The 14,296-nt window shown below is 48.9% G+C and overlaps 1 protein-coding gene across 4 annotated transcripts in view; it reads right to left on the minus strand.

Moving 5' to 3' along the window:
* Positions 1–9,796: 9,796 nt before the first annotated feature.
* The window catches only part of RAPGEF5 (Rap guanine nucleotide exchange factor 5), a 188,933-nt gene continuing 184,433 nt past the window's right edge, over positions 9,797–14,296 (minus strand). For all 4 annotated transcript variants that reach the window (XM_034669071.1, XM_034669058.1, XM_034669076.1 and 1 more), the window contains 2 exons: positions 13,025–13,079; positions 9,797–10,053 (listed from right to left, as the gene is read on the minus strand). In XM_034669071.1, coding sequence (XP_034524962.1) covers positions 9,935–10,053; positions 13,025–13,079 — 174 coding nt within the window. In that variant the 3' untranslated portion in view covers positions 9,797–9,934. The remainder of the gene's footprint in view (positions 10,054–13,024; positions 13,080–14,296) is intronic.

Here is a 14,296-nt window from a genome sequence, read left to right on the forward strand (position 1 = left end):
ATACAAAGGAGCATGAACAGTTCTTATTTCCCACATCACCCAAGTCACTTCCGCAAAAAAAAACCCAAAGCAAAACAAAACCAATTAGCTCCAGCCATCACAGATCTGCACCAGCATTCGTAGCAGCCGGTGGCTGGAAGGGACAGGAAAGGTCTCCTAGCACAGCCCTCCTCTAAGGAGCAAGTTGGTTTCCGGTCTGTCTGTGTGTCTCTGGTGGGGAGGAGCTCATTACCCTGAGGCGATTCTGGAGGCCTGGGCGCCCCCAGTCAGGGGTCTCCACCCCAGTCAGCTGTGTGTTATCTATAGGGCTTTAAGATTTTACACTTTGAAAGTAGCAAATAAGCCTCACATACTTATTTATTTAGCAATTATTTAGTAGGAATCAATCCCCCCTCCCCCTAGAATATCTGTTTAAAGAGGGCACCAAATCATTGGTCTCCTGGGGCCTCTGCCCGATCTCTCGGGCCCTGGAGAGCTAAGCAGAGGCCAGAAGGTAAAGCGCTCACGTGCGGCTGAGTTTTAGTTCTACAGCCTGGAGGCTCCGTTGAAGGATTCTGAGCTGCACAGAGGCAGGATCACATTTGTTTCAGGAAACAAAATTTTTGAGGGCAGTTTGGAGATGATATGGGGGGAAATTCATGGGCCTGCCCATGGTAAGGGAAGGACACAGGTAGAAGATTACTGTAACAACTGAAGGACTAGACAGCCAGGGCCTGAGCTCAGTCAGGGGGTTGGGATGGGGATGCTGGGGGAGAAGCTGATAAGCAGCGGGTGTCGGAGTGGGGAGGCAAGATGGTCCCCACACTGTGGACTTGGCCTGGTGGTGGCATCACCGTATGAGATTCTCCCAGAGAAAGGGACTTCTGAGTTAGGAGATACCAGAGACCCACCGTTGTCACAAAACTTGGGAAAGATCTTGCCATTGCCTTAAGTCTCCCGTGTGGGCTAATTGCTTTTGACACTTGAATCTTTTTTTTTCTTTCTTTTTTTTCTTTCTTTCTTTTTCTTTTTCCTCTCTCTCTCCCCCTCCCTCCTCCGCCCTCCCTTCCTTTCTAAGATATGTTTATTTGAGCAAGAAAGAAAGCAGGAGTATGAGGGGCAGACGGAAAGAATCTCAAGCAGACTCCTCGCTGAGTGCAGAGTCCGACACGGGGCTCGATCTCATGACCCTGAGATCACTACCTGAGCTGAAATCAAGTCGGACGCTTCACCGACTGTACCACCCAGGTGCCCCAAGACTTTAATCTTTCTGCTGCACTGTATTTGGTTTTGTTTTCGTCAGGACTATAAGAACAAGTGGTCAACTGTGGGGATTTTTCTCAGAACGCGATTATTTTCACGCAAGTTCTAACTAGAAATTACGGCCTCTAACCACCAACAGACAACATGGGAGACTCCAAACGTCTGTGAGCAGGAACAGGGCCTTCAGGGAGCAGTGCTCAGTGCCACTTTCCAGGGTACATCTCAGACAAGCAAGGCTCCCAGCCTGGGACTGCCTATGGGTCTCCCTGGGAGAAGTCCAGTGAAGAATGCCTGGCTTTTCCACCCTCCCCACTTCCAGGTCTAAAACCCGGTGATGTCTGAAACAGCCCAAGGTATCGGGAGCAAGTCTGCAACAGGTAGACGTGTTCTTCTCCTCCTACTAGGGAAAACCCCCAGGCGCACTGAGAAGATCTGTAACGTGGTACCGTTTCAGCAGGAAATAAATGGTGAGGTGGTGTGGCTGGCCAGCAGGGAAGGGCTTGGGAGAGGTCCCCCCCTTCCCTGCTCTGCTTTCACCCTGGAGTGCAAGAGCCATGCAAGGAGGACCCCCAGGTTGGGGTGAAGTGGACTCAGGGGTGGCTGCAGAGCTTACCATGGGACTGCCGTGGTGAGGAATGAAATGACCCTGTGGCAGAAACGCCCTGAAAAGTAACCATAGGGTACCCGAACCCACCCCCTGGAAGGTGCCCCCCCAGCCTGGGGGGGGCAGGCATGATGAGGAGCCACGGTAGGGCTGTGGAGTAGGTCATGTTCCTCCTGCGCAAACATCATGTCACCGTAACAAACAAAACTGAGAGCTGCAACTGGACCCAGCTCTGAGTGTGGCTGGAGGAGGGACCTCAGCTCACCATCCCGGGAGCCAAGTGCATCTACTCGGGACCCCACGCTTCTGCACAGTACGTCTGTCTTGCTTGTTGGGTGTGCCTTTCTCGTGCTGGGAGAGGATGCTGGCTGCTTCTGCCGACCAAGACGTAATTGTGCTGCCTTCCGGAATAGGAATACTTTACTAAAGAATATTAGCAGGTCTAAAGCTTAGGAACCTTGTTTGTTTAGCAGTGAATGGAAAGCAAATACAGAGGCGGCTCAGCAGGGATCCAGAAGGCTTCAGAGAAGAGCCAAGCCCGCCTTGGAGCTCTCCGGGCTTGAAATATGATTTTGTAGTTAGAGCACCAGGGCCAGGACCAGAAAGTTCGTTCTGAAGTTTGCTAATCTGAACAGGAGCCTTGTTCATCTTCCCAGTACGGGCAGTCCCAATGACGAGACTCTCCCAACTATCCAGAGCAATGGGAATTTCGCTTTCTTTGTTTCCTTCGGAAGCTGCAGCCTGGGGTTTCCATTCTCCTTCCTTCTCCTGCCTTGCTCCAGACCCTAGGCCTGCCCTCCCGGATGAAGTGATTATGGATGAGGACAACGGTGCTAGGACCCAGTGGTCTTCCTCTGCTCCCGAGTCCCCTCAGAGGCAAGGCACCCCTGCTCTCCCCTCTCACTTTCCCTTGGCACCCAGATGGGCCACCAGATCATCTTCGGGTCGTCTTTACCTTTTCCCGAATGAAGACAAGGCCTCTGCATGGCAGTGTGACAACAGGTAGTATTGTCCATGAGGGGCTCTGCAAAGCCGGGACTATTGCCCACATGTGGACTGCGGGACAGGACAGTTTATCAAGAAAGAGGTGCCCTGTGAGACTTTATCAGCTTAGGCTAAATTCTGCTGAGGTAACAAATCACCCCCAAACCTCAGTGGCTTCTAATGATGATGTTTTATGTTTCACTCAAATTACACGTCCTTCACAGGCTGGAGACCCAGACTGCTGGAGACACGTCTTCCTGGAACATGGGAGAGCAGAAGGGACCTGGCAGGCATGGCTACCTTGTCACGCTCTGGTCTACTGGCTGCACAGACCACTTTGCCCCATTCTTCACCGGACACGGCAGGACATTTGGCCGCTCCTGAGTTCAACGTGGCAAGATACATAATCTTCTCACAGGAAGAAATGACCACATGCCGAAGCTTGACGTCGGTGAGCAGGAAGTATGATCATCCCGTAAGAAGCGGAAGAGATTTGAACGATAATATGGTCGAGTCTTCCCACCACCCCAGAGCACGGCATCACCCCTGTGCTGCACCGTCCCACCCGCGACTCTGGCGCCGGCGGGGCCTGGAGCTTCCCTCGGTATCTGGGCTGATGAGGAAGGGAGAGGTCCTGATCCCACTTGAGCGCAGTGACCGTGGTGACAGCATATGAGAATACTGATGTCATTTCCCACACAGGGTCTTAGGTCCCCGACCAGTGATGCAGGCTTCAGTGGCCCCCTGGGAACCTCTCCACCTGCCTGTCACCCTCTCAGTGAGCAAATGATTTCTGGGTTCCAAATGGCGAGCATAATATGCTTCCAGGACACAGGTACAGAGCCCACAGACGCACCAAGAAGCTAGGAGGCACGGATAGTATCTTTAACATAATCTTATATTTGGAAAAGCAGTTTTTAAAAAACACTCGAAAATACAAGATAAGGTAACAGTGACTTATATAAGTTTTCAACTTATATTGCTTGGCCATTTTTTACATATAAATTATTGCTTACTAGCTTCGATAAATACACAGCACACTCATATATACAGAAGCAGAAAGCACAACAAAAGGAGAAAGAAAATACTGTTAATGGCAATTCTGGTAATTCCACAAATGTTTCATATTTACCAGCTCTTATAATGGTGGAAAACTACTAAGTGTAGTCCCTGAGAAGTTAGGTAGACACCCTGATTGCGGGTTTTCTATCTTCTAATTGTTAATGCAAGCTGACAGTATCACAGCAATCCTAAGTAATGGTACATTAAAAGGCGAGAGTCCTTGCCCCAGGGCATCAATTTCATCCCAGTATTTAGTAACCGTGTAATACGAATAAATAGGCTATGCAAATAAATATTACTCTGCTAAAAAACGTTTAGTATATACAGCTTTGCTTTATACAGTAAGTAGTACAATTTCATCTAACTTTTTGGCAATTTTTAAAAACTTTTCTTCCCCCTACTAGTTTTTAGCACGACGGCCCACTCATTAATAAGTAGGCTGAAATTTTAAGGACACGTCTTTGAAGCATTTAAAAGAAACCCCCCATGAGACAACCGCAATGGACCTGATCTTCTCCCATTTTAATGTTTTTGCCTAATTTCCGAGAAGCTTGGATTAGCTGTGCCATTTCAGAACGCGAGGTCTGGGATCTGTGCTGTATGTGACCGCCGTAACAGGACAGTGGCACTGGGATTGGGGCCGTGGTGAAGCCCAGCTCCAGGGACCAGAAATCAACTCCCTCTTTCATTCAACCGTCTCTCTCTACTCAGAGGCTAGTCTACACGGCACAACACCTTCTGCCTACCGACAGGGAGGCCTGGCTTTTTGCTTTGTCCTCATCCTTGTGAATTCAACATATGTTCCGCCTAGCTTGCTTGTGGACAAGGGGCTAGGAAAATGTCTTTATTCAAACATCATTAATGATACTAACATAGAGTGAATGTAGGTCATAATAACTGTACAGATTATGACAAGAAGTGAACTCAAAACACTGTAGCCTCTGGGGCATCTGCAAATATGTAGGGAGAAAGGTTTCAGAAATGTTGCAGTTGTGCCCGCAGGAACCTGTCCTGTGCTAACTTCTAAGCAGGGCTGCTTTGCTGGAATGCTGAGGAATCCACAGGCCCACAGGACCGTCCTGTGTGGCAGCAGCCAGAACCCACTGAGAAGTGCTCATGTGCCACTTGCTGAGGAAAGTGGCAGATGACAGGAGGTTTTCAGAGCAAACGGAGAGCTTATGCAACCACAAAAATCTAAGACCTGGGAAGATGCTTCCACATCTTAGCCTGCCCTTCCAGCCAGAACAAAATGTATTCCAAAGAAGTGTGGGCAAATATCTGGAAAGGGAATACAGCCCATCCCTCTTCACAGGGGGCCTCCCTGTGGGACAGCCCAGCTTCGTGAGGGCAAGTTCCGTGCTGAGCGAAATCTGGTTCCCATGGTCCCACCTCCAATTCCTGAGCTACAGATTTAAGTCTTCACAGGGCTTCGGAAACTGCTGAGCTGCTGAGGCTTGGGAAATCTCTCTGAGACAGTTGCTAAATTTCAGAAAGACTTGGAAATTCCGACATTCAGAAGACAGGGACGAAAAAGCAAATGTAAACTACACAAAACCCTTCCCACTGCTGGCCTGAGAGTCACGTGACCACGGCTGGAGGGAACTGTGGGCAAGCATCACATGCTCCCCGGCCTGGGTCTACCCACACCAGGTGGAATACTGACGACACCATCGGAAGGTGTTCAACCATGATGTATGTGTGGCTGGCTGTGTACGTATCTGAATTGGGATCTAAGCAGCAGGAGCTATGCTGAAATCATTCTCCACGAAAAATGAGGCCTCAAGAGGTAATGTTCTGGTTGGAGCAATCGAGATCTAACGTGAAATGAGCTAATGGTAAAATGTGGAGACAACGTCAAAATGGCCTGACACGATCAGAATGGCCAAATGGTCCTCCCTAGCGTAGAGAAAAGGCGGGAACACAGGCCTTCGTGCTAAGCCTCTGCTATCCCCAATAGCTGCCGAGGGGAGAGCTTTCCCCTTGACCAGCCGTGAGAGGAGCCAGTTTTCCCTGGTTCCACCTGCTCTTGTCTCCTCCAGGGTCTCAGTCCATTACCCGGTAGCCTGAGCCTGTCTTTGGGTGGCCCAGCCCTAGATGGTGCCTTTCTCTAATAACCCTGTTAGTTTTTAGGACTCCAGTTTCTACATGCGGGGACAGACAGAGTCTCTTTGAAAGTCCTACCAAAATTTTTCTCCACGTGGTTCCTCCCGTGGATCTCGTGGGCTCAGTGTGGTTCCCATGCCCGGGAAACAGCGCTGCTGACACGGTATGAGCAAGCATCGGGCACATCTCTGTCATAAGGTGTGGATGGGACAGCAGGAAGCAGTTCTGTGCAGGCACCTGAGGGATGAACGGGCAGGAGCACGGAGAATTCACACGCGTGGAAAATGAAGGTTGAGGACATGAAGCAGGGCCCTTGTATTTTAGCAACGTGACAAGCACCTGGCCAGCAGTGGTGGCTTTCACTCCTGTATCCCACAGGCTTTTGTTGTTCGCTGGAAGCTCAAGGGAAATCCTCTAACTGGTTCTTCAGAATAACAAGAGGTTTTAATTAGAGGAGCCAAAATAGGAATAAAAATAGACTAAAAGACTCTGAGACTTTGGGGGGAAAAAGACAAATTACAGAAAGGCTCCGGCCTTGGCTAGGAGGTGGACTGCAGGATTCTAAGTGTCCAGCATCAATCAGACATTTGGGTATCTGGGGGTGCTTACTTGCTGTAAGACGGGCAGTCACTAGTCACTACCGTGCTCTTGTCTTGGAAGTGCTAAGTGCTTGCCACATCGATCCCACTTAACCTCCCAGTGTCGGCTGTTACCATTCTGTACTGGGGGCGGAGGAACCTGCTGGAGGCCAGGGCATCATCAGGCACAAGAAGGCAGACCTTTGGGACTCTGTTTCCTCTAAATCATTACTGAGTGCCTACCCTCTATCAGGCACTGTGCTTTTTAAAAAAGAAATGCGAATCTTCTTGCATATGTGAAGAACATCCCCGGAAATTAAACAGTGACGCNTGCCTAGCTTGCTTGTGGACAAGGGGCTAGGAAAATGTCTTTATTCAAACATCATTAATGATGCTAACATAGAGTGAATGTAAGTCATAATAACTGTACAGATTATGACAAGAAGTGAACTCAAAACACTGTAGCCTCTGGGGCATCTGCAAATATGTAAGGAGAAAGGTTTCAGAAATGTTGCAGTTGTGCCCGCAGGAACCTGTCCTGTGCTAACTTCTAAGCAGGGCTGCTTTGCTGGAATGCTGAGGAATCCACAGGCCCACAGGACTGTCCTGTGTGGCAGCAGCCAGAACCCACTGAGAAGTGCTCATGTGCCACTTGCTGAGGAAAGTGGCAGATGACAGGAGGTTTTCAGAGCAAACGGAGAGCTTATGCAACCACAAAAATCTAAGACCTGGGAAGATGCTTCCACATCTTAGCCTGCCCTTCCAGCCAGAACAAAATGTATTCCAAAGAAGTGTGGGCAAATATCTGGAAAGGGAATACAGCCCATCCCTCTTCACAGGGGGCCTCCCTGTGGGACAGCCCAGCTTCGTGAGGGCAAGTTCCGTGCTGAGCGAAATCTGGTTCCCATGGTCCCACCTCCAATTCCTGAGCTACAGATTTAAGTCTTCACAGGGCTTCGGAAACTGCTGAGCTGCTGAGGCTTGGGAAATCTCTCTGAGACAGTTGCTAAATTTCAGAAAGACTTGGAAATTCCGACATTCAGAAGACAGGGACGAAAAAGCAAATGTAAACTACACAAAACCCTTCCCACTGCTGGCCTGAGAGTCACGTGACCACGGCTGGAGGAACTGTGGGCAAGCATCACATGCTCCCCGGCCTGGGTCTACCCACACCAGGTGGAATACTGACGACACCATCGGAAGGTGTTCAACCATGATGTATGTGTGGCTGGCTGTGTACGTATCTGAATTGGGATCTAAGCAGCAGGAGCTATGCTGAAATCATTCTCCACGAAAAATGAGGCCTCAAGAGGTAATGTTCTGGTTGGAGCAATCGAGATCTAACGTGAAATGAGCTAATGGTAAAATGTGGAGACAACGTCAAAATGGCCTGACACGATCAGAATGGCCAAATGGTCCTCCCTAGCGTAGAGAAAAGGCGGGAACACAGGCCTTCGTGCTAAGCCTCTGCTATCCCCAATAGCTGCCGAGGGGAGAGCTTTCCCCTTGACCAGCCGTGAGAGGAGCCAGTTTTCCCTGGTTCCACCTGCTCTTGTCTCCTCCAGGGTCTCAGTCCATTACCCGGTAGCCTGAGCCTGTCTTTGGGTGGCCCAGCCCTAGATGGTGCCTTTCTCTAATAACCCTGTTAGTTTTTAGGACTCCAGTTTCTACATGCAGGGACAGACAGAGTCTCTTTGAAAGTCCTACCAAAATTTTTCTCCACGTGGTTCCTCCCGTGGATCTCGTGGGCTCAGTGTGGTTCCCATGCCCGGGAAACAGCGCTGCTGACACGGTATGAGCAAGCATCGGGCACATCTCTGTCATAAGGTGTGGATGGGACAGCAGGAAGCAGTTCTGTGCAGGCACCTGAGGGATGAACGGGCAGGAGCACGGAGAATTCACACGCGTGGAAAATGAAGGTTGAGGACATGAAGCAGGGCCCTTGTATTTTAGCAACGTGACAAGCACCTGGCCGGCAGTGGTGGCTTTCACTCCTGTATCCCACAGGCTTTTGTTGTTCGCTGGAAGCTCAAGGGAAATCCTCTAACTGGTTCTTCAGAATAACAAGAGGTTTTAATTAGAGGAGCCAAAATAGGAATAAAAATAGACTAAAAGACTCTGAGACTTTGGGGGGAAAAAGACAAATTACAGAAAGGCTCCGGCCTTGGCTAGGAGGTGGACTGCAGGATTCTAAGTGTCCAGCATCAATCAGACATTTGGGTATCTGGGGGTGCTTACTTGCTGTAAGACGGGCAGTCACTAGTCACTACCGTGCTCTTGTCTTGGAAGTGCTAAGTGCTTGCCACATCGATCCCACTTAACCTCCCAGTGTCGGCTGTTACCATTCTGTACTGGGGGCGGAGGAACCTGCTGGAGGCCAGGGCATCATCAGGCACAAGAAGGCAGACCTTTGGGACTCTGTTTCCTCTAAATCATTACTGAGTGCCTACCCTCTATCAGGCACTGTGCTTTTTAAAAAAGAAATGCGAATCTTCTTGCATATGTGAAGAACATCCCCGGAAATTAAACAGTGACGCCATTTCTTATAGATGACTACAATTTTTCCTTTTTGACAAAGCGATGCAGCCTATGGCTGCAAATCAGTTGTGCAGAAACGCATTTCCCCTGCAAGCCTACACTGATAAGTGACTGTGGATGCAAAGAAATGCATGCCTTGACATTTCCCTTTTGGAAATCAGAGCACGGATGCCAGCTGCTGGTCCTAACTTCCTAGACACAAGTGGCTTTTGGTGATGTCACAGTTCGTACTGACAGCGGCCACTCCTTTTCCCTGGAAATCTAGAGACGCTGTCACTTCTTTAGGTGTTCGAATGAGCTGCTGCTTTGACAGCCTATAAACGGTAATCTACCACCAGGCAAAGGAAAACTCCTGTTTCATGCACACTCGGACTGACATATTTGGTCACTAGGACAAGACATGCTCTCGTCTTGACACTGGCACATCTCAAGATCAAAACTGGGTTGGATCAACAATGCAGTCATAAGAAACCAGACTTCCGCATTTCAAGAATGCTTCTGACTCTTTTTCTGCCTTCTCGTTCTAAGAGCGGCTTGGAGAGGCCTCTCCCCATCTCTGGTGGCTGCCATCACTTCCTGAACACGCTCTGCTTGGCTTTCCCGTGTGCGTCTTACGCTGATAAAACTCAGCAACTTCTTTTCTCACAGGAAGGCAATGCGCTCAGCACCGACATGCCCNGCTCTGCTTGGCTTTCCCGTGTGCGTCTTACGCTGATAAAACTCAGCAACTTCTTTTCTCACAGGAAGGCAACGCGCTCAGCACCGACATGCCCACAGCTCCAAGTGCTGCAGTGACAGGACGGCGAGGCGGTGGGGTGGGGGCTCACGCCCGAGGCTCGATCCTGTGCGACAGCTCGAACAGGGCCTGCTGGCTGTCAATGACATACAGGTGAGTCACGTAGGCTTTTAACTCTTGGTGCTCCTTTGGAGACACGTCACCTCCTGTTTTTTGGAGGAAAAAAAAGACAGTCAATGTCCTGAGAGCAGAAATGCTCTTTCTAAATACCAGTAAAACCTCACGTCGAGGCTTAGAGCACATCTAGCAGGCAGACTCCTAAGCCAGCGTGTCGGAAGGGAGATTGGTACCCTCACGGCACAGATGCTCGTCCAGCTCAGACTCGGTCCTCAGGTCAGGTCACTAGACTGGCAAGCTACGTGTTCCACTAACATTCCTAGAGCACGCATCACCTAACGTCATCTAGTATTCAGTGACTGTGTCAGCAGCCGCCCTGCAGAATGGCAAGCAGCAGAGACACACAGCAGGACTGGCGCCCAGGCCATGTGGCTCCCAAGTCCACGTCCACGGTCCCGTGTCACAGCAACTGCCTGCCTCAGTGGCTTTCCCTGGCCCTTCTAGCTCGGTCTGCAATCGTCAGAAATCACTGCTCACTGGCTCACTGTATGGACACAACAGTTTGTGTTTAGATGGTGTAGAATTTTTTGGCACCCTTACTTACTTTTTGGAAAAACTAAAAAAAATGAAGGAACTATTTGAATGAACAGGTATCACAGAACAGAACCTGAGATATGCTTAACAGGCAAAGCAAGCTCCGGAAGTACGTGGATGGGCTAATGTCTACCCAGCAAAGGAGGCGGCAAGGGGGTTTTCCACTCCCAAACCCAGGGCTGTTAAAACCCTGAAGGGCCGCCAGAAGCATGAGGGCCCTGTGAACACATACGTGCCACGCTGGCAAAGACTCTGATAAGGAGCCTGAGATAAAGCGGCCCGGACAATGGGGCAAGCCCACTTCCCAGAGTCAAAAACAAACACAATCCAAAGAAAAATCCCCCAAACCTCAAGGCACCGGGAGCCTGACTAAACCGTTACAGAGAGACAATGGCCATGTGAGAGAGATGGTGACATCACATCCTCTGGCTTCACGGAATCTCGGACGGGAGCAGCAGCATCTGGCTTGAGGAGAAGGGGCCCGCAGGAGGCTACGCATTTTAATGCAGCTTTTTTTTTTCTCTTGGTGAGATGCATTTTTGCCTCCTCTGTGACAAATGTGTTTTATCATCTAAGGCTCGTATGTCATGGTAGCTTGTCATTCTTAAGGTTTAACGGCAAACAAGGCTTCCTGGTTTCGAAAAGTCGAAACGCAAGGAGTTAAAGTTTTTACCATTCCACTTGTTTGGAAGTGACCAAAGAGTTGTATTATTCTAGAACACCTTCTCTGTGAGACACTGAAAGACTGCTTTTGGCTTAGTAAATATTGGTTTAGAAAACACAGTGGTACAAAGTAATTTTGCTGTTAATTTTTTGACCTTAAGATGGCAGAAGAATGAAGGGTTCCAACCACGACAAGTGACACCTACCTGGCACTCTATAATTTTTATGTGGCTTGATTAACAGTATTTGTTTTATCCCCATTGCCGACATGGGTTTACTATGCCTATATAAACTGTCAAAATTGATTCCACTAATTCAGCCCCAAACCCAATTTTTAAAGATATGTAAACACAGAACACAGAGAGTTATGCTTTGTGCTATGCAGAACCACTCCCTGGTGATGGGAGGTTCAAGACAGGGTCGAGGCCACGGAGCCAGTATAACCCTCCTGCCCACATCTGCAGAGTCTCTCGGTCAGCGAGACTGAGGTCTCAGAATGAGCTGAGTGCCCATCAATACTTGGGAGGCAAAGGAGGATGAAAGGAGTATGAACCCAACCCTCGGCAGCATTATGCTTGTACCTTTGAATGAATCTCCACGACAGTGTTATTATCACCGTTTCTATGGTAAGTGCATCTACTGAGTACTTCGTGGAGAATTACCTAAGCACCTATCAGGTGGTAGTAACTGATGGGAGTATTTAAAAACTTAGGTCCTGTATTGGTAACTCTCCCTTTCAAACAGAAACTTGGTAATTCACACAGAATTTCCGTTGCTTTGTAGGGGACAATACTGCCAGCCAAGACCAGCTGGGACAGAAAAAAAATTCTTCATCATATGCACCCACCCTTAGGAAGGAGGACCCCGATCTTTCTGTTTTATGTGTACTTCTGTAGTATTGAGAAAATTACTTCATAATGAGGATATGCTACTTAGAGCTTTCCTTAGCGGTCAGCTTGGATTGATTTATAATTATTGAATTTAACTTTCCAATTTTTTTCATCGCCCTCCTTATCTACAGAAGCTGCACAAGGCAAAGAAACGAGGCTGGGTCAGGAGGTCACGGGCTCCGTCTGAACAGTGGCCGAACGCGTCACCTCTCCAAGGCTCTACTTTCTGCTCCGCGTTAATGATCGCCATGCACTGATCACCAGTATCGGTGTCAGGACGCCAGTGCCCGTGTGAACGCTCCCTGAACTCAACAAAGTGGATTTCCTTCCTTCCTGCAGTGTTTTAATGCTGTTTAAACAGAGTGTAAATTATGCTTGAGGTTTGAAAAGGGAACACATATTCCTACATATGTTCATCTCAGTGGGGAGTCCACAAAAGGGCTCAGAAAAATACATTTTCAGTGAAAGGCAGCTCCAGACAGGAAGTTTTTGTTGAAGAGGAGTAAAGATTCAGGAAGGCTGCTTCAGGCACTTTTACAAACTGTGTTCCTATTCCAGGAAGGCTCCAAGCAAGGAGTTTAGGGACAGGGTCACCCCTGATAAACCCACTGGTATTTCTGAGCCAAGGGACAAGCAAACAGACCCTTTCTGGGTCAGGGGTGCGTTGGGGAGCCTCTGATCCTCTAAAGTCACCCTGTACGGGGGACACCTGCTGCCGAGGGAGGATACAAGGCGGCCGTATCTTGTCTCCCTCTGCATCCTACACAGGCAGTGAAGAAATGAAAAGAGAATACAGCACCTGCATATTACACGTTATAATCTGCTTCAGCACATTCCCACCAAACACTGATGGGCTCACAGTCCGTGCCCAGGGGCGGTAAGCTGACATCCCGTGCCCGACTTCAGTACTCACCAAACTGATTAGCCCTGCAGTGTCTCAGCGTTCGGACAGTGTCGGCAATCATGTGCTGCAAGGCAGAGCAGGAAACGTATCAATGGAAGGGTCACTTAGGGTGCTGCTGGGTAGTGGTGCCTGCGGGATGGATTTTACACCCTTGGGTGCAAACGGAAGAGCTGTATTTGGAACTGGTCTTAACTTTAACAGAAAATACTGAGCTTGGATGACGAAGGGATATTAAGTCTTCATCTGCAGAAACAGTGCTCCCAACCCTGGCTGCACAGAGTGTAACTGAGCCCTGGGTTTCCACATGCCATGGACTCTAACAGCCCATTGTTTACACGGTGTTAAGAAATCCAGCACCCCCACCCTGTCTACCTGTCCGAATCTGCCTAGGCTTTTGTTTTGCCTGCTCTCTCTGAAGCCTTTCTGAGATTTCCCTTCCGAATCTGGGAGGCTCCTTGGGAGAGTATAGATTGGCCTGGTGGTCGGCACTGCTCCGGGTCTTTGCGCCACCTCTAGGCCGGGTGCCACTAGAGGGCTCTGCATGCCCAGCACCTGTCCTATGTCACACAGTGACTCCTGCGTTCTTGCTGCACGCCGGTAGGAATACCGGCGGCATCAAAGACTCAAGTATCTCACATCAAGACAGGAAAAGAGATAGTCACAAAAGGCGAACATTTTCTAAAACACCAATATCATTATAGAGACCATTCTCCATTTATGATTTACATTCCCTCCTACGGTCTTCAGGATTTTGCTTTTTTTTCTTTCTTTGAAGTTCTCACTGATCTGCAGGCAGAAGTCTTCTTGACCTTATGGCTGCCTTTGACCAGGTCCCATGAGCTCACACTCGGGTACCTCCAACAGCCTTTTAGCTCTCTCGTGTTTAGTGTTCCACCATGAAGGAGAAAGACGGCATTTAGGACAACACCATTCTGCACTACTGTTCCTCCCCTCCGGTTGCTAGAATCATCTCTGAATGCTGTTGCTATCATGTTCTAGTCCTCTGGAAAATCCACAGTGACTTTCTAATTTGCTTCCTCTCAAAATCCAAACATCATCCTATTATTCAAGAATCAACATTATTATTACTATCTGGTCCTCCAAACTTCCCCAAGCGTGTCATCATCCTTCCCGCCCTGTCTCTACACACCAAGCAAAGGCTTGTCCATATACAGCAAGCCCTCAAAGAATTATTGCTAAAAGAATAACATTAGTACAAAATTTTTTTACTTAATATCCATCAGAACTATAGAAACTTTATTTGTTTTTTTTTGTTGTTTT

Source organism: Ailuropoda melanoleuca, chromosome 1 (assembly GCF_002007445.2).
Source record: "Ailuropoda melanoleuca isolate Jingjing chromosome 1, ASM200744v2, whole genome shotgun sequence".
NCBI classification, from domain to species: Eukaryota; Metazoa; Chordata; class Mammalia; order Carnivora; family Ursidae; genus Ailuropoda; species Ailuropoda melanoleuca.